We start from the raw sequence: 18,285 nt of genomic DNA on the forward strand, positions 1-18,285 counted from the left end.
CTCTCTCCCCTCTGTCTTCTTTTCTCGAGGCTAAACAGGCCCAATTCTTTCAGCCTTTCCTCCTAGGGCTCGTTTTCCTATTCCCTGATCCTTGCCCTCTTCTAAACCTGCTCCAGTTTTTCTGCATCCTTCTCGAAGTTTAAATGTCTCTTGTCTCTAATGGTAGCCCCTCAGTTTCCTCTGGCACTCAATTCTGGCTCTACAATCCTGTTTGGCACCCGTCCTTTGGTCTAAAACACATCTGAGTTGTGCAGATGAAGCCAGGAGATCCATTTGTGTGGTCTCTAATCTGTTTCTCCTTCCCTGCTTCTTCCCGGATTAATCTGTCCGGCGCAGCCATGAAAACAACTTTCTCAACGGCAACCCTGTGCCTCCGAAAACAAATGAGCAAATTCTTTGCTGAGCGGCCCTGCCGTTTCTGGATGCGGTCCATAATTCTTAGGACTGATGCTTTAAATCTCTCTTCGCAATCAGCAGGCCTTGGCTGGGAACCATTCATGGTGAGGCATTTCAAAGAATTCGACTTGAATCGGTGACGAAGAAAGCGTCTCTCGTAAAACATACCAAAATTAGAACGTTTGGAAAAGTGAGTTCTAAAAATAATGAATGTTATCTTTCATTTTTCCTGGGAATTTCGATAAAAAGATTGTATTTACAGAATCTCTAAATTTAGAGACCGGTCGCTCCGAAAACAACGTTGTTGCATGGTTTGGAGGCTGGCTTGGTTTTTCCATCTGGATTTTGGATAATTTCTAATCGTGAGGACCTGCAATGGAATTCCCAGAACAGATATAGAGAAAAGCCAGTATACTGTGCTGGTGCAGGATTGAATAATTGTGATGGGTCCAGGAGGCCATTTTCCCTCCCCAGCACTCTCCTGCTAAGACCTTTAAAATTCCTAATTATCATCATCATCATCATGTGTCGTCAAGTCATCTCTGATGTGTGGCGATGCTTTTCAAGGTTTCCCCAGTAGAGAAAACTCAGAAGTGGTTTGCCATTGTACAGAGCCTCATAGCAGAGAGGGTTGAACTGCAGTACTGAAGTGAAGACTCTGCTCAAAACCTGAGTTCGATCCTTATGGTTTCAGGTAGCCGGCTCAGGGTTGACTCTGCCTTCCATCCTTCAAACAGAATGTGTTTGTTTGTTTTTAACCTCACCTCTCTCCTTAAAAAAGACCCAGGGTGGCCTACGTTATTAAAAGACCACATTTAAAGCTAAAAACTGTTAAGTATACAGATGCTAAAAAGGATCAAACCGACATCACACTAAAAAAAAGGGGAAACAAACGCAACACCAAAAACGCATTTAAAAGCAACGAGGCACAACTGTCCATTTAAAAAAAAAACCCTGCTCAGTCAGCCAGTCAGCCAGGGAAAGCTTGCTTGAGGAGAAAGGTCTTCACCTGCTTGCAGAAGGACAGACAAGAGGGGGCCAAGCTGGCCTCCAGTGGGAGGGAGTTCCACAGTCTGGGAGCCGCCACCGAGAAGACCTCTTTCTCGGGTCCCCATCAGATGCACCTGCGAAGGTGGATGGACTGAGAGAACTACCTCTCCCGATGATCTTAACATCCAGGCAGGCTCATTATGGGGGACACGGCCTTTGAAATAGCTTGGACCGAGGCCATTTATGGGCTTTATAGGTTAAAACCAGCACTTCTAATGGTGCCTGGTGACAGATCAGCAGACGGTGGAGCTGCTATCATGTTGACAGGGTGGTGGGGTGGCGTTATAGGATCCGTGTAACCAGCCCCCAGTCAGCCATCCGGCTGCTGCGTCTTGGACCGACTGAAGTTTCCCAACACGTTCCATCGGCTGCCCCACGTAGAGCGCTTTACAGTAATCTAATTGAGATGGAACTTGAGCATGGGTCACCGTGGCCCGATCAGACCTCCCCAGGTCATCCCAAAAGGCAGACTGCCATTCCCAGAATCCCCCGTCCAGGACTCTTGACGGAGGTGGGTAGTCAAACAGGTTTGGAGGCCGGCAGAGCTGAAATTGGAGGAAGGGGCTTTTCCTCCTTGGTTCAGGGAGAGATTCCTCTCCTCTCGGTTGCATTTCTTTCTGCCTCCCGAGCGTAATCTCAACACAGGGTGCACAAATGAAGAACATCTGCCTGAATGCTTAATGGGAACCAGGTTGGAGGCCTAGGGTGGGATGGGACATGCCTTGAGATGTGAAAGATTGTGAGCCAGGGAGGGCGGTGCAGTATAACTGAGGACGGGCCGACACCATATCAAAGCCATTCCTCGCAACCAGATCAGAGCCGCGGCCTCCCCGGTGTCTTGATCCCGTCTCGGCTGCTTGTGTTCGGATTCCCTGCAAGCGATTCCAGCTGTTGGGAATGGCTGTAATTTTTTTTCTCTCATGGCATCAAAACTCCTCCTTCCTTCTCTGGGTAAAGGCCTTAGGCTTAGCAGAATTTACAGTCCCTGGGAAAACCTGATCGAGAAGCTTCCCTCCAAGGCGAGCCACCAGAAGGATCAAATTCCCATCCAGGCTGTGACTTCCTGGGGTTGCCAGTTTGCAAGGCACCTGGTTATGGGCACTTAGTCATTGTTGCAGAGTTTTGAATTATCTGGTGAAATCCTACAAGGATCCGCGGAGCCGAATAACGCCAAGTTCCCCAGATAGTCCACTCCTTTCACGTTAAACGGGCACTTAAAAGTCTCAGTAACTCATTCTGAGAGATCAGCAGGAGAAAGTTTTCAAAAGCCATTAAAAAACTTGGCTTTTCAAGCAGGCCTTCCCTCCAGTCAATTAATTGATCTTTATTTTCCTTCCTTGAGTCATGTCATCTTGGTAATATGTTGTTTGGAATTAATTGATATAACTGTGTCTTTGACGATTTTTATACATGTCATATTGTTGTGTTTTATCCATGTAAGCTGCCCCAAGTAGACATTGTCTAGAGGGATGGGGTAAAAATCAATTAATCAATCAATCAATCAAACAAACAAACAAACAAACAAACAAACAAACGAATGAATGAATGAATGAATGAATGAATGAATGAATGAATGAATGAAGGATAAAAGCCTCTCGCTACTTACAGTCATGAAGAGTTCAACAGCAAATGAGCAAAACAGAGTGACTTCAATAGGCTAAAGGACGATCAAAGGAACTCTCAGCAGAGAGGCGGGGCTCTCTTTGTATTTAGAAGTGGGAGGGAATGATTGGCTAGTACTGGATTGACTGACAGCCAGCCCGGACTAGAAAGGACCCTCCCAACCACACCCACTAGAGGCAGCAAGCGAGTTTGGAAGAACTCCCAACGGTATGGCCCTGGGAATCACTGCCAAATCACCGCTAAAGGTGTCGGGCAGTTCCCACAGGGGCCACAGAGGTGGTGCTGAACACTACTGAGGGAAACGGCAGGGACATATCCTTCACCCTGTCTGTCTCCTCACGAAGGTTGTCTACTAGTGAGCATACAAAGACTGTATCTTTGGCCAAACCTGGATGAATGCTTTTCTCCAAGCCTGCCTGGAGATGAGCAACCCACACTGCCTCTGCTGACATCACGAATGGGGAGATTAAAGGCTGTCCTGAGATGACTCAGATCCTCTCTAATTAGCCAAGGGTCGTTTCACCAAAACCTCAGCTCCTTCCTTCAAGGATCTGTGTTGGTGATGGATCTGATACCCTCGGCTCGTCCTGCTCTGAGAGCGACCCACCCCACCAGGTAGCCAAAGGATCGTGGCTTCTCCCTGTGGGCCTCCCTTCTCCCAGAATCCTGGCAGAACTTTAGAGGTGCCAAACTCCTCCAGGAAATGGCCGAGAAGTTCCAAGGACCCCCTAAGTGTGGGTGGGAAGGGTGGGAAGCCCCCCACCCGTAAGGCCAGAGACGAGGCAGCGGATCAGCCAAGAGACTTCAAACAGAGCAAAGTAGTCAAATCTCCTGTTTCTTTGGTCACTTAAAGTCTTGGATGTCTTAGAACGTTTTCTACAAGGCTATGCAAAATGAGGTGGCCGAGATCTTGAGCACTTGATTCTTTTTTTCTGACACCCCCCCCCAAGAACAAATAAGCTCTTCGTGTCTAGCGGCGAGTCGCACAACAGGAGAAAAAATGGCTTTCTCGCTGGAGGGCTGCTGATCCATGAGAGGAATCTGTCTGATACAGAGGCTGCGTTAAACATACAGGCTCCGTCCCATCTCCCAATCTACAACCGAGCTCATCCATTTGACTTTCCAGGCACGTAGCCTTCCCCTGGCTAAATGGGGCTGGCTGGGTAGCTTAGTGAGTTACGTACCTGGCGGTGGAGCCAGAGTTTGTGAGTTTGATTCCCCCGCTGTGCATCTCCAGAGAGAAGGGCCAGCCTGGGTGGCCTTGATGGGCCAGCTGCACAACCCAGAAGGAGGGAATGGGGAACCACCTCTGAGTCTTCTCTACATGCCCTGAAAAGGGTCCCTCTAGAAGTCAGCGTTGACTTGAAGGCACGCAGTTAGCTGAATGCATGAAATAGCATCCCTCTATTCAGACAACGCATATGGAAGGTGTTCAGCTTCCTCTCCTGCTGTGCACAAAAGGTCCAGGAGTCACTGCAGGACAGGAGTGTGCTAGGACACAGGCTCTATAGACCTGGATCTTGGTGTATGCCGTCAGCTTCTTATTGAGCCAAACTCTCTTTGTGAGTCTTGAGAACATGGTAGCTGCTTTGCCAATGCGTTTATCCAGCTCGACATCTAGGGAGAGGGCGTCAGAGATCGTTGAGCCAAGGTGACCTCAAATACCTTCTGCCCTATTGTAAGAATTAACTCGGCTAGAGAATTAACCAGGTTGTGGAAGGCTCTCCTTCGGGAGATCAGGCTGGCCCCCCCTTCCCTTTTATTCTTCTGCCAACAGCTGAAGACCTATTTTTTCAGGCGGGTTTTTGATCACTATGCCTGAGCCCCTGAATGCCAGGTTTGTCTGTCTGTTGCCTTCCACTTTTGTTTGGAAAGTTTTAAATGTTTCTAATTACCTAATGGACTTTTAATCATTATTGTAGTTCAATTGCTTTTCAATCTGTAGATTGGTTGGTTGGTTGGTTGGGTGGCTGATTGATTGATTGATTGATTGATTGATTGATTGATTGATTGATTGACAGTGTTTCTTGTTTTAGCCTTGTGAGCCACTTTTGCTTCTCTTACTGGTAGAAAAGCAGCCTACAAATAATGCTAAATAAATCAATAGATAGGCATGGATCATAGTTTGACTATAGAAACTCACTGGTGTGTGTGTGTGTGTGTGTGTGTGTGTGTGTGTGTTGAATTTTTTCACAGTCCTTGAGAATGCCATTAGCGTCCCCATAAATGGGAAGCAACCAAAGAAGATCGAGTCGAGCATGATTGTACAAGAAGCATAATTTTAGAGCACACCAGTAAAACCAGCTTCCCATGGAGAACTAACTGTCTTTAATTAATTCTTATTCTCTCCCTCTCCATCTGTTTCTACTTTGGTTTTTCCAGTCCCGGGGCAAAAGAAGGGTTCTGGTGTCTAGTTTTTTTAGGGCAGTGGCATTGAATTAATAAAAAAACAGGAGACAAATCTATTTCTTCCACTCAAAAAACAAAAAACAAAACTGCAGGAGTAGAAAAGGCAACACATTTCCAGGGGGTTAGTCAAATGGCAGAAGTCGTGGAAGCTTTTGTGATTCTCAATCCCTGCGCACTGATGTTAGGCAGGCGGTGATGGGTTGGTGAGTCATTCATCTATGAAACATCTTTTCCCTTCTGTAGGGGGGCGATGTACCTGGATATACTTCACGAGCTTAGAAATTTATGGCTCAGACGAGCTGCTGCAGGAAGCTAAGCAGGCGTCATGACACCTACACACCCCTTTTGGCCTCATTGGTGTCTCTCGAGAAGACCCACCCATGTTCAGGGCAGAGCAATCGCTACGCAACGAAATGAAAACACAAGGTACCTACGTGGGTTCTTCCAAGGAACAAGCTAGGCGCTGCCTTTCAGAAGAAGTCGTTGTACGATTCATGCTCCCGAGCATCAGTTAAAAACTGCGAGAAACTGACTTCTGCCCATTAGCCTTTATGAGGATACTTGGACCAGGGAAGGTTCTGGTGCTAATGGGTTCAATTCATCCCACCCATGAGACCAGACCCCAGGAGCATTCCATCTGGGGTGGGGTGGGGGTGGGGGTTGGTCCATGCAGAAGGCTTTCAGAGAAGGCTTATTTATTTATATGTCTATTTATAACAGTGGAACCTGTGACCTCGGGAGGTGGGGAGTGCTCCAACGCTGGAGGCCCTCAAGGAGAAATTGGTGGGGCCCTCGGTCAGATCTACGTGGACATGGATTTCTGCATTGAGCAGGGGCAGGGGTTGGACTGGATGGCCTTAGAGACCCCTTCTGACTTCACGGTTCTATGAGTTTATGACTCTAGAGAGTGGTCTTTGATACCAGATGGCTGGCATATCATCCAGAGAGTGCTTGAAGCACTAGGGGACAATATATAAGCAGCACATTTCACTTTGCTTTATCTGGAGGATACTAGATTGTGAAATAACCTGCTCCACAAAAGAAGAATCTGAAGAAGCCAAGAAGGAGATAAACTACAGAGGTAGCCACTTGGGGGGGGGGGGGAGGCTGTGGCTCAGTGGGTCCTGACTTTGGTTCCCCAGATGTTCTTGGACTACAACTCCCAGAAATCCTGGCTGACACAGCTTGTGGTGAAGGCTTCTGGGAGTTTTAGTCCATGAATATCTGGGGACCCAAGATTGGAAACCACTGCTCTAGTTTTGGGTCATGATAGACTTTGGGAGGAAGGGGTGGGGAATGGGAGGTGGCCCTGCTACCCTCTCCAGTGCCCCACCACCAAACTGGCCCACCAGCTGGCCTGGCCTGCTGTCAGCAGGCGAACAACAGAGTGCAAGACACATCATAATGGTTACAGGAAACCAAATTTAGGCTGAATATCGGAAAAAACGTCCTAGCTGTTAGAGCAGTACGACAATGGAACTCATGACCTTGGGAGGTGATCCAACACTGGAGGCCATCAAGAGAAAATGGGACCACCACCCAGTCGGGTCTGCTTTGATTTGAGATTCTTGCCTTGAGCAGTGGGTTGGACTTGATGGCCTTAGAAGCCCCTTCCAATTCCATCATTCTACGATTCTGTGAAATGGTGTGCCTGCCAGCTTAGCCTGCTGCCCCGGCGCAGCTAACAGGGGATGATGGCCAACCTCAAGACCTCCCTGTGTTCCTCCTGCCTAGAGGGTCTTATCCTGAAATGGACTCGGATTGCATAGCCCATCAGACCGAGGATACCTTCAGACGGAAGCCGAGGCTTTGGAAAGGAGGAGAGACGGGCGCCCGTTGTCCCATCCCTATAAAGGAGAAGATTCCTTACCGAAAAGGAGAAAGGGCAAAAGATGAGCACGGTTTGCCTAAGATGGCTTTAGGTGATTTGTAGGCAGAGACAGAAAATGAGGAAGGATTTTTTATATATATAATTTAAACACAGTGACCATGCCTTTCGTCCGAATGGCATAGGATGTGGCCTAGGGACTCGTGTTGGCCTGCTGAGTCTGCCCTCCGGATGCTTTTTGCCGTAGACGCTGGGCAACTTAAGGGTCCCCGATTGTCCTTCTTGGTTGCTTTTGATCTTTACACTACGCTTAGACGGGACAGCTGGACGGGACACCATCTAAAAGGGAGGACGCCTCCCAAAGTAAAGTTGACCTTCCACTGGAGGAGTGTTCTCCATAAAATGGAGCACGGTCACCACCCTGAGGTCCCCTCATCATCCTACCCTGCCAGCCCGGAGACCCTCACAGATGGCCAGTGATGGAGGGCTCCCAGAGACACCAACTATGAACACAGGATCAGTGCATCTCTGTGGGTATTAAGATCAGTGTTAAAAACATCAGGGAGGGCCTTTCTCTCGGTCCCTCCACCTTCACAGGTGCCCTTGGTGGGGACACAGGAGAGGGCCTTCTCTGTGGCTGCTCCCAGACTGTGGAACTCCCTCCCACTGGAGGCCAGCCTGGCCCCGTCTTGGCTCTCCTTCTGCAAGCAGGTGAAGAAGACCTTTCTCTTCAGGCTAGCCTTCCCTCCATGATGGGCTGCCTGAGTCTGACTTTGAGATGGATTGCTATGCATTATTGCGCCGACTGGGTCTTTAGTACGGTGTGTTGATCACCTCTCTGAGTGGGATTTCTTTGATCCTTTTCAGTCCTTTGTATACTTATTGTTTTTAGCTTTAAATGTGGCCTTTGAATGGTGTGAGCCGCCTGGGGTCCTTCTGAAGGAGAAAGGTGGGGTAAATTATTTAAAATAAAATATGTGTGGCCGAGGAGAATGAGGTGAGAGGGTTTTCTCAGCCATCTACGCCCCCCTCCAAGAAACTTCGGGGTTCGTAGAAACCCCGTTTGAAAAACTCCCAAGGTTTGAGTTTTCCTCGGTGGTGGTTTTCTGGTTTGCCCATTTTCTTCCAGCCGTGTTCGTAGCCCCCCCCCCCGCACTTTCAGTCTTTCTCCTCTGCAAGGCTCAGCCTGTATGGAACACAAAGCAACAAAACTTGGATGCACTTCTTTTCTTTTCTTCTCTTTCAGCACGCAGGAGAATGTGCGCCTATGTGACGTCGTCCGGGAGTACAGGACAGACCCGAGAAGAAACCCACCCACCCCTGGACTGGCATGAATGTGCCTATAAATAGCACCATTGTGCCATTGTTATTTCATTTCGGGATATCGGAGACATGGCCTTTTGAGATCCATGCTGCGTCTGAACTGTCGCTTGCTGCTCAAAACAGGGCAGTGGGAGAACAGCCACAAGGCTGCTTGCTTTTCTGTTGGCCTTCTGTGGGACCACCTCCGTCTTGGGGTCTCTTAGGATTGACGTGGAAGAAAATCTCTTACAGCAAATGGTGGTTGTAGGTTTTTTGGGCTGTCTGGCTGTGTTCTGAAGGTTGTTCTTCCCAACGTTTCGCCTGTCTCTGTGGCCCGGCATCTTCAGAGGACAGGAGTCAGAACTCTGCTTGTGTTCTGGTGTGGTGTTGTTGAGTATTTGTCGCTGTAGGATCACCCAATCTCCTGAAAAGGACAAAAAGCTGATCCCACAGCTATAAATACTCAACTATCCCACAAACTGCACCAGAGCACAGACAGAGTTCCGACTCCTGTCCTTTGAAGATGCTGGGCCACAGAGACGGGAGAAGCATTAGGAAGAAAAACCTTCCGAATACAGCCAGACAACCTGGAAAACCTGCAACCACCATCGGATCCCGGCCGTGAAAGCCTTCGCGAATACATCTTACAGCAAACTTGGGCTGCGGCCGGAAACCGCTTATACGCCTTGGCAGTTTTCTTGATTTTTATTATTATTTTTTTGGAACAACTATGGAAGGAAAGTTCCATGCCTGTTACCAGCACCAAGCCACCCTGCGTCCCACCTGTCCCGGGCAGCGAGCAAAGAACAACTCTGGACCTGTTTTTCTGAGAACTGGCCCTGCCCTGCCCTGCTGCTCCCCCAGATCAAGCACACACTCCAGTACCTTGAGGAGGAGGCAAGCCAAACTTTAAAAAGTTACTCTCCCTGGCCGTGGAGGCTGAAGGAGGATGGGCGTTATCCTCCCAAGAAGTAATTTCTCAAGTCTTTGCTGGGAGGTGATAAGGAACACATAATGAAAGAATCTGGGATGGTTTAGAACAAATGTCCTTCTTAGAGCTTGGGAAAGCTGTTGTTCAGGACTACAGTTCCCAGTATCCCCTGGTTTAGAGTTTTGGGATTTGTAGTATTAGTTCTGAACTCTGGGCTTTCTGGATCAGCTTCCTGCTTCACATAGTGCCTAATCACATACTCCTTCCACAATGCCCCCCAGCTGCTTTTGCTGTTCTAGTCCCTGCTAATATTTGCAGGTATACTGCCTCCTTACTTGGAGGCTCCATAGAATTATTATATTTAATATCTGTGATTGGAAGTTAAGTTCTCCCACAAGCCACAAACTACTGATCACCAAAACACCATGTTTTATTTTCCAGCACAGAAACGAAATGGTGCTACTTCATCTTTTGTAGGTCAAAGGAAAGGAACAAAGTCAGAAATAGTCGTTAACTCCCAGCCTTCATAGTCGTTATGACCCTAATGTTAAGAGGACCCTGCCTCCTACATCCCAGCCTCCAGCCTCTTTGATTACTTCCATTGAACTGCATGGGAACCATTGAGAACAAAAAGGATACCCTGTCAGGATAACTTTGCTAGGGACCTTTTTCTGAATCAAAAGCAGAGAAGGCCCGGGAAGACTTCCAGCCGTCCAGGTTTTTGCTGGCCTGCAGTTCTCTCTGAGCATCTTGTCTCACTGTCACTCTCGAACGCAGGCACAAGAGGCTCAGAATTGGCTTTAAAGCCAGTTCCCTGTGTTCTCTCTGAGAACTGAAACTCCCATGATCTCTCACTGCTAGCTATGCTACCTAGATGTCATGGGAGCTGCAGGTCAGCAAAAATCTGAGCATCTTGTCTCACTGTCACTCTTGAGCGCAGGGACAAGGTGCTCAGAATTGGCTTTAAAGCCAGTTCCCGTGTTCTATCCCACTCCTTTTACTGGTGACCGGACGATGTAAGTGCCAACACACAAACCATTCCATCCCAAAAGGACTCCTATCTGCACTTTTCTGGCTCCCTGTCATCTTTAGGTGCAGGCAGATTTGCTCCATTTGGTTTGTTTCCAGCAAGTATGACCGCTGGGATCAAGCCAAAGTGGAGCTTGCTTCTGTAGGTATCTTTTCTGTTTTCAATTTCCCAATATTGTTAAGTGGCCTAACAAGACAACTTAATCCAATCACGGCGTTGGGAAATTAAGAACTTCCACTGCACGTCTGTGCAGAAGCAGAAGAAGGAAGCAAACATCTTTTTTTTAAAAGCCTATTAGGACAGCGCTGATGCACTATACCTTTAAGGATTTTTTTAAAAAAGAAAGTTTCCTCCCAGAAGAAGGATGAGAGAGGAGGGAACATGGAGGTAGATTTTATTTGTTTTCTTTGTTATCTTAAGGGATAACAAAGGCAGGCCTAACTGGGTTCATTGAACGGCATATGCCATGTGGATGCAAGGAGGATACCCAATTAAATTTTGACTTCTAGGCAACCCTAAACAACCCTAATTAGCCCAGTTCCAGCCTACTCCAATCCAGCTACATCACCAAGCCCTTACTACTGGCTGGGAACTGTAATCCACAGCAAGTAATATTTGTTACAAATTGGAGTAACAACAAATCAATGGTTCTCACACAAAACTTGAAATTGTTCAGTAGACCTGCAAAAAAACAAACAAACATACAAAAACAGAACCTGGTGAAAAGCAATGTATTAATAATAGCTTAGTAATGTAGAAGGCAGGAATAAAAATAAAAATGATAAGGACAAGATGAACCACGGCAGAATTTATTGGACTTGCTTGTTTTAAGCTGTGGGTAGCAGAAGCTCAACAATTTTCTGAAATTTGCCAGTTGATCATCAGTAGGTTTTAGTCTACGTTCTGGGCTCCTCCACTCTAGGTTATAATTCTAACCTTTTCCCAACTCACACTGGAGTTTAGAATACAGGAAGATTCCATGTCACAAACAGATGCCAAAGAAAGGCAAAGTACTGCTGAGATCTGGAATCTTCAATCCGACAAATTCATGGTTTTCATTACCACCGGTCCTTCTCTTCACCAGCCGAATTCGACCTGCCGTGCTTTGCCAAGGAGAAAGCATCCACACAAAAGCGATAGAGTAGATGGTTTGATAGCATATAGGATCCAGTCGGTCCCCCTTGGAAGCGGCCTTCACTTGGAGGACATGATCCGCAGGAACTCTTCGTAGTTGACTTGACCATCTCCATCCACATCGGCCTCCTTGATCATCTCCTCCACTTCTTCCTGCGTCAGTTTTTCGCCAAGGTTGGTCATGATGTGTCGCAGCTCCGCCGCGCTGACGTAACCATTCCCATCTCTGTCGAACACCCTGAAAGCCTTTCGGATCTCCTCCTCACTGTCGCAGTTCTTCATTCTTCTGGCTATCAAGGCAAGGAATTCTGGGAAATTGACCGTCCCATCGCCGTCGGTGTCCAACTTGGCAATCATCTCCCGGAGCTCGGCTTCCGTTGGGTTCTGGCCAAGGGACCTCATGACGGTGCCCAGTTCTTTGCTGCTGATGACGCCATCCCCATCTTTGTCGAAGAGTAAGAAGGCTTCTTTGAACTCGGCAATCTGCTCCTCCGATAACTCGTGGGCCATGATTTGCTTTTTCGCTTCTCCGATCGCTGCCTTGCTCGCTTGCCGTCTCCTGCAATGAAGAAACATTCTCCGTTCCCTCTTGCAAACTGCCAAAAAAAAGTAAGGGTGTCTCCTTTGGCACGTGGCCTGAGGATGAGCTGGGTTTTTTTGGCTAAATGGAGACAACACCCAGGTTGAGCTACTGTAGGAGCCAAGAATGAGAGATGAGCATCTACACCCATTTTTGTTACATAACCTGCCATTCCTGTTTGGGGCCAAGCTTGAAACAGGCAAGAAGAAATGTGAATGTCCTCTGAATTGACATCATGGTTCTGGGAAAAAAAATCATAATACCTGTAAATAAATGTATAAAAATATAATATATATACAAATAAATAAATATATAATTTATATAAATAAATATAGACAGTTAAAAAAGTAGGTTTACCCAGGAAAGTTGAATGCCTTGTCAGTATCCTTTCTCTGTTGGATACTCAGCTTCTTAGAATCCCTTAGCCAGCATGGCCGGCTGAAGGGTTGGGGAACTGTCCATCGTAAAAGTAACTTTTCCAAGCTGTGTTGCTGATGCGGTGGTGGTGATGATGAGGTTGTTGTTGTTGGTGGTGATGGTGTGCCATCAAGTCCCCTCTGACTGATGGCAACCCAATGAATCAGTGATCTCCAAAAAGTCCTCTCTTCAGTTGCCTTGCTCAGCTCTTATAAACTCAACCTCATGGCTTCTTTTAGGGAGTCTGTCCATCTCACATTGGGTCTTCCTCATTTCCTGCTGCCTTCCAACATTTTTGTCTTTTCCAGAAAATCATGCCTTCTCATGATATGCCTAAAGGAGGACAGCCTCAGCTTCATCCTTTTCCAAGCTCTAGTTTACAGAAATGTGAAGGATATCTGTACCACAAGCTTCCACTAGTTGCCACTCCCTTTTCAACTGCCACGGCTTCTGCTTCTGCTGTTAGGGATGACCACCCTCCCATCAGCAAATGGAAGTTCCCAGGGTTTCTCGGGGGAAGTCATTCCCATATACCAGTTTAAATCTGACATTACACCATCAAGTATACCAAGGAAAGGACTACCTCCTAGGAAGAGAATGTGGATCCTATCCTTCTGGGAAGACCAAAGAAGCAGGAAACAGAGAAAAAAAACTCTTTCACCTGTTGATCCCCTGCATTGGAACATGGAGACACTATTTAGCATCTTACTATGTCAATGATCTCTCCATAGATCAACAAGATTGAAAGTGAAGACCCAAGTCCAACTGAAATGCATGTGGGACTTCCTCTTTGCTGATGATGCAGCCATTGTTGCCCACTCTGCAGAAGACCTCCAACAACACATGAATCGTTTTAGCAAGGCCTGCCAAGACTTTGGACTAACTATCAGCCTGAAGAAAACACAAGTCATGCGCCAGGGCGTGGACTCACCTCCCTCTATTACTATCTCCATGCAAGAACTGGATGTTGTTCATGAATTTGTGCATCTTGGCTCAAAATCTCTGACACTCTCTCCCTAGATGTGGAGCTGGATAAATGCATTGACAGCTACCATGTTCTCAAGACTCACAAAGAGAGTCTGGCTTAATAAGAAGCTGACGGCATATACCAAGATCCAGGTCTATAGAGCCTGTGTCCTGAGCACACTCCTGTACTGCAGTGAGTCCTGGACCCTTTGTGCACGGCAGGAGAGGAAGCTGAACACCTTCCATATTTGTTGTCTCCGACACATTTTTGGTATCACCTGGAAGGATAAAGTTCCAAATAGAGTAGTCCTAGAACGAGCTGGAATTTTTAGCATGTATACAATATTGAAACAGCGCCGTCTACGTTGGCTTGGGCACGTCGTGAGAATGGCTGATGGTCGGATTCCAAAAGATCTCCTGTATGGAGAATTAGTGCAGGGAAGCCACCCCCAAGGGAGACCACAGCTGCGTTACAAGGACATCTGCAAGCGGGATCTGAAGGGCTTAGGAATGGACCTCAACAGATGGGAAACCTTGACATCTGAGCGCTCAGCCTGGAGGCAGGTGTTGCATCACGGCCTCTCCCAATTTGAAGAGACCCTTGTCCAGCAGGCTGAGGCCAAGAGGCAGTCCCGAAAGCAGCCAAACCAGGGAGCTGGACAGGAGACAGGTTGTATCTGTCTTCAGTGTGGAAGGGATGGTCGCTCTTGAATTGGCCTCCTCAGCCACACTAGACGCTGTTCCAACTCCTCCATTCAGAGCATGTTACCCTAGTCTCTTGAGACTGAAGGATGTCTAAGTAAGATCAACAATGTGTTGTGTGACACTTAACTAAATGAGATGCGTATCGCTTTTCTGTTTAGTCAAACATTTTGGTAGTCCAGAACAATGATGGGTCTAGTCATGTAAGTGAGAACATCGATTCCTTACATGTGTGTGTGTGTGTGTGTGTGTGTGTGTGTGTGTGTGTGTGTGTGTGTGTGTGACATTTTAAGGATTGCTTTTACACTCTTCATTTTTTCATTCATCTTCAAGATGCTGTTGAGAGCTTTTTCTTACAAGGTCTTTATTTCAAGATCAACATCCTTCTTTTAAGGACCTTCTTTCAAGGTCCACATCCTTCATGGATACAAGGAAGTCAGATTGACCCAGGCAGGGCCACAGTTTTGAAGTATGACCTTTTGGACTAAACTCCCAGAATCCCCCAGCCAGCCAGGGGCCGTACTACAGTTCCCAGCCTTCGACATCCCTATGGCCAGTGGTGAATTCTTGGACTGCTCATTTCAGGTTAGGTGGAAGGTAGAATTCCACATGTGCCAGAATCAACGCTGACCTGATTAAATCAGTGGACCAAATCCTGTTGGTGTCTGCATACAGCTTGCACAGCATGTCCTGGCTAATTGCAACTCATTGAGGAGGTGCTGTTCACATCTCAGTTGCAGAACCATAGAAATCATAGAAAAGTGAAGTTGGAAGGGGCCTGCAAGGCCATCAAGTCCAACCTCCCTGCTCAAGGAAGGAATAGGATCATGCACATGACTAGGCCACACAAATTGACATGTCTTCTGGCCCTGCATTAGTTAGCCACAATTAGCAGTGGTAACTTTGGGGGGGGGGTGATCACAGGGGAAATAAATCACAATTTGGACCACTTGCCTATTCTGTGATTAATTCAGATTTTACCTTTAGTTTATTTTTTATGTTTTGTGTAAACTGCCCAGAGTAGACACGTTCTAGATGGGCGGTTTATAAGTTTAAAAAATATTAATAATAATAATTTCCAAGTGATCCTGTGAAGCATAAGGCAATGCACTCCAACCTAATACCGATCCGTGCCCAAGATGGCCCATCTGGACAATCTGTGGGGCTGCTCCTTCTTGGCGCTGGTCTGGAGCAAATGCAATCCGGTGCACCCTCTTTGCAACCATCTGATTGCATCCTTACGTAGAATTCTGACCATGAAACTCCTTTAGTGGTTACAACACCAGACTAGGATGGAAGCCTCGAGTTCAAATCCTATCTCCATCATAAAGCTCACTGGGTGACTTTGAGCTGGCTCCTATCTTTCAATCAAGACCTGGCTTTCAGAGTTTTTGTGGCAAAATCAAGGAGGAGGATCATGTACACCTTTAACTTCTGCCATTAGTAACATGTGAAGCAAGGATGTGTTATGTTTAACAGTCATCCCCTATACTTACAACTGGGTTCATCAATATTACTTTCATGGTTTTTTGCCTTTGTAGGTCGAAAAATGGAAATAATCAGGAAAGAATTATAATAATATTTTTTTCTTTTTAAATGGAGCGTTGCTTCTCCGTAACCCTCCTGGGTGGGTCTAAGTTGAAGCCTATACAATTTAGATGAATCTTACTGACTGACTTTTCCTCTGAAGTAGGTGGCCTTTTTCCTCTTTTTCTTCAGAAAATCATGGTGTGTCTTTAGAAAAACCAAGATTTAGATTATCTTTCGAAAACCCAAGCATTGCTCCCCACAGCTGTCAACGTGACCCCTGTGGTAAGTCCATCATCAGTCATGCATGATTTTGGATGCTTGGTTACTGTACTTTGCCACGGTCAACATCCGTTCTGTTCCGTCATTTTTCAGAGGAAGCCCAACTTCTCTGCAAGAGACGATGAGTAATTCTCTTTTCCTTCCCTTGTCAATGAGTTACTATCACAAGTAGGAATATATATATGCCTCTCTACATATATGTAGAGAGGCATTTTGGACAGCAAGCAAATACAGTGTATATATGTATATATATTATTAGCCATCACCTGATATATCTTTTAGGAATATTTTGTGGCAGAGCTTGAAAAAGTTGCTCTTTTTTTATTTTTTTATTTTGTCCAGAGACCCATAGCCAGGTTGACCAATTCATGGAGATGCTGGGAGGTATAATTTAAGCATAAGTTTCCCGAACTTTGCTCACTTTTCAGGTTCATCCAGAAGGATCCAGAGAGCTGAGCTCACCCTGTTTCCGAAACTCGGGATCCTTGGGGGACAAAGGGGTGGAGTCCCAGAACTGAAGAGGTGGGAGGAAATAACACCTGGCTCAGGTTTGGGGTCAAGGCTAAAATGGCCGGATGCCCTGTCGGAGGGAGGACGGACCTCCACTGGAAGGGCTGACAAAGCACAGTCCTCTTTTTGAAGCATTGTCCCTTTCAAGTCTGGTTAAATTATTAAGAATTAGGGACAACATTGGGGAATCTGGAGGTGGCCCCTCTCCCCTGTAAGTACCTGGAGAACAAACTCTGTGGGTACACAGGTGAGCGAGTCACACTCTTCCCCATTTAGATGAAATGCACTCGCAAGCTATAATGTGGGAGAGGTCACCCCATCCCGTTCTTGTCAGAAGCCATGGATGATCACCAAGTAATTACTGACTTTAAAGTGTTAATGCTTACATATAAGGCCCTAAACGGTTTAGGACCTTGATATTTGGCGGAACGCCTACTCCCACCGAGATCTACCCGGATCACCCGCGCGAGTCAGGAGGTGAGGCTGAGGAGCCTGACGCCGAGAGAGGCCCGGAAGGAAAAGACACGAAACTGGGCCTTCTCGGTGGTAGCTCCTCGCCTCTGGAACAATTTCCCTCCTGAGATCCACGCAGCCCCCACTTTGGACACTTTTAAAAGTCAATTAAAAACATGGCTATACATTCAGGCCTTCCCTCCAGTTAATATCTGACTTTTCTGTTTATTTTCTCCTTATGTATCTTCTATTCTATCGTTGTATTGTGTTTATTAGGTAAAGGTAAAGGTTCCCCTTGACAATTTTTGTCCAGTTGTGTTCGACTCTAGGGGGCGGTGCTCATCCCGCTCTTCAAGCCATAGAGCCAGCGTTGTGTCCGAAGACAATCTTCCGTGGTCACATGGCCAGTGTGACTTAGACACGGAACGCTGTTACCTTCCCACCGAGGTGGTCCCTATTAATCTACTCGCATTTGCATGCTTTCGAACTGCTAGGTTGGCGGGAGCTGGGACAAGCGACGGGCGCTCACTCCGTCGCGTGGCTTCTGCAGTTTAGCCCACAGCGCCACCACGTCCCTATTTCTCGGCAGTGGCTCCTCGCCTCTGGAACAATCTCCCTCCTGAGATTGTGTTTACAGTATTACAGTATGATTTATGTAATTTTTTTGTATTTTTTGTATTATTTCACTGTTTTTACTATATTGAAAACCGTCTAGAGTGGTCTTTTAGACCAGATGGGCGGGGTATAAATCAAATCAAATCAAACAAACAAACAAACAAACAAACATTTTCTATTAATCTTTGATTTTTCTTAGGACTCCATTTATTATTTTCCCAACGCAATTTCCCTGCCGCTGAGAGTTTCTTCGTTCATTTATTCTCAAGCTAAGCATGTTAATTGACTCTGGAAACATTTTCAGTCCGCTTCCCTCTTCCGGGAAGAATTTGCTGATCCAGCTTTCGAACCCACCTTGTGAAAAATGCTGAACTAGAGCATCTGGATTTGATTTCAGGGGGGCCCAAACCATACATTACAGCTAGCACAACATTAGAAGGCCGAAATTCTTCCCTGTTTTGAGACATCTGATTGTCACCGCAAAAGCTTCCCACCACCTGGGGAATTTTGGGAGTTGCAACCTGAAAACA

The 18,285-nt window shown here is 46.7% G+C and overlaps 1 protein-coding gene across 1 annotated transcript; it reads right to left on the reverse strand.

Moving 5' to 3' along the window:
• Nucleotides 1-11,362: 11,362 nt before the first annotated feature.
• LOC110089531 (calmodulin-like) lies at nucleotides 11,363-12,531 on the reverse strand. Its single transcript, XM_020812668.3, has one exon. It carries the CDS (start codon nucleotides 12,277-12,279, stop codon nucleotides 11,764-11,766), a length of 516 nt encoding a protein of 171 aa, XP_020668327.3. The 5' UTR covers nucleotides 12,280-12,531; the 3' UTR covers nucleotides 11,363-11,763.
• Nucleotides 12,532-18,285: the final 5,754 nt, after the last annotated feature.

Source organism: Pogona vitticeps, chromosome 5, assembly GCF_051106095.1.
Source record: "Pogona vitticeps strain Pit_001003342236 chromosome 5, PviZW2.1, whole genome shotgun sequence".
NCBI classification, from domain to species: domain Eukaryota; kingdom Metazoa; phylum Chordata; class Lepidosauria; order Squamata; family Agamidae; genus Pogona; species Pogona vitticeps.

What these genes read in the sequence shown, in the direction of transcription:
- LOC110089531 (XM_020812668.3), bottom strand. Translation starts at nt 12,279, where the DNA reads ATGTTTCTTCATTGCAGGAGACGGCAAGCGAGCAAGGCAGCGATCGGA.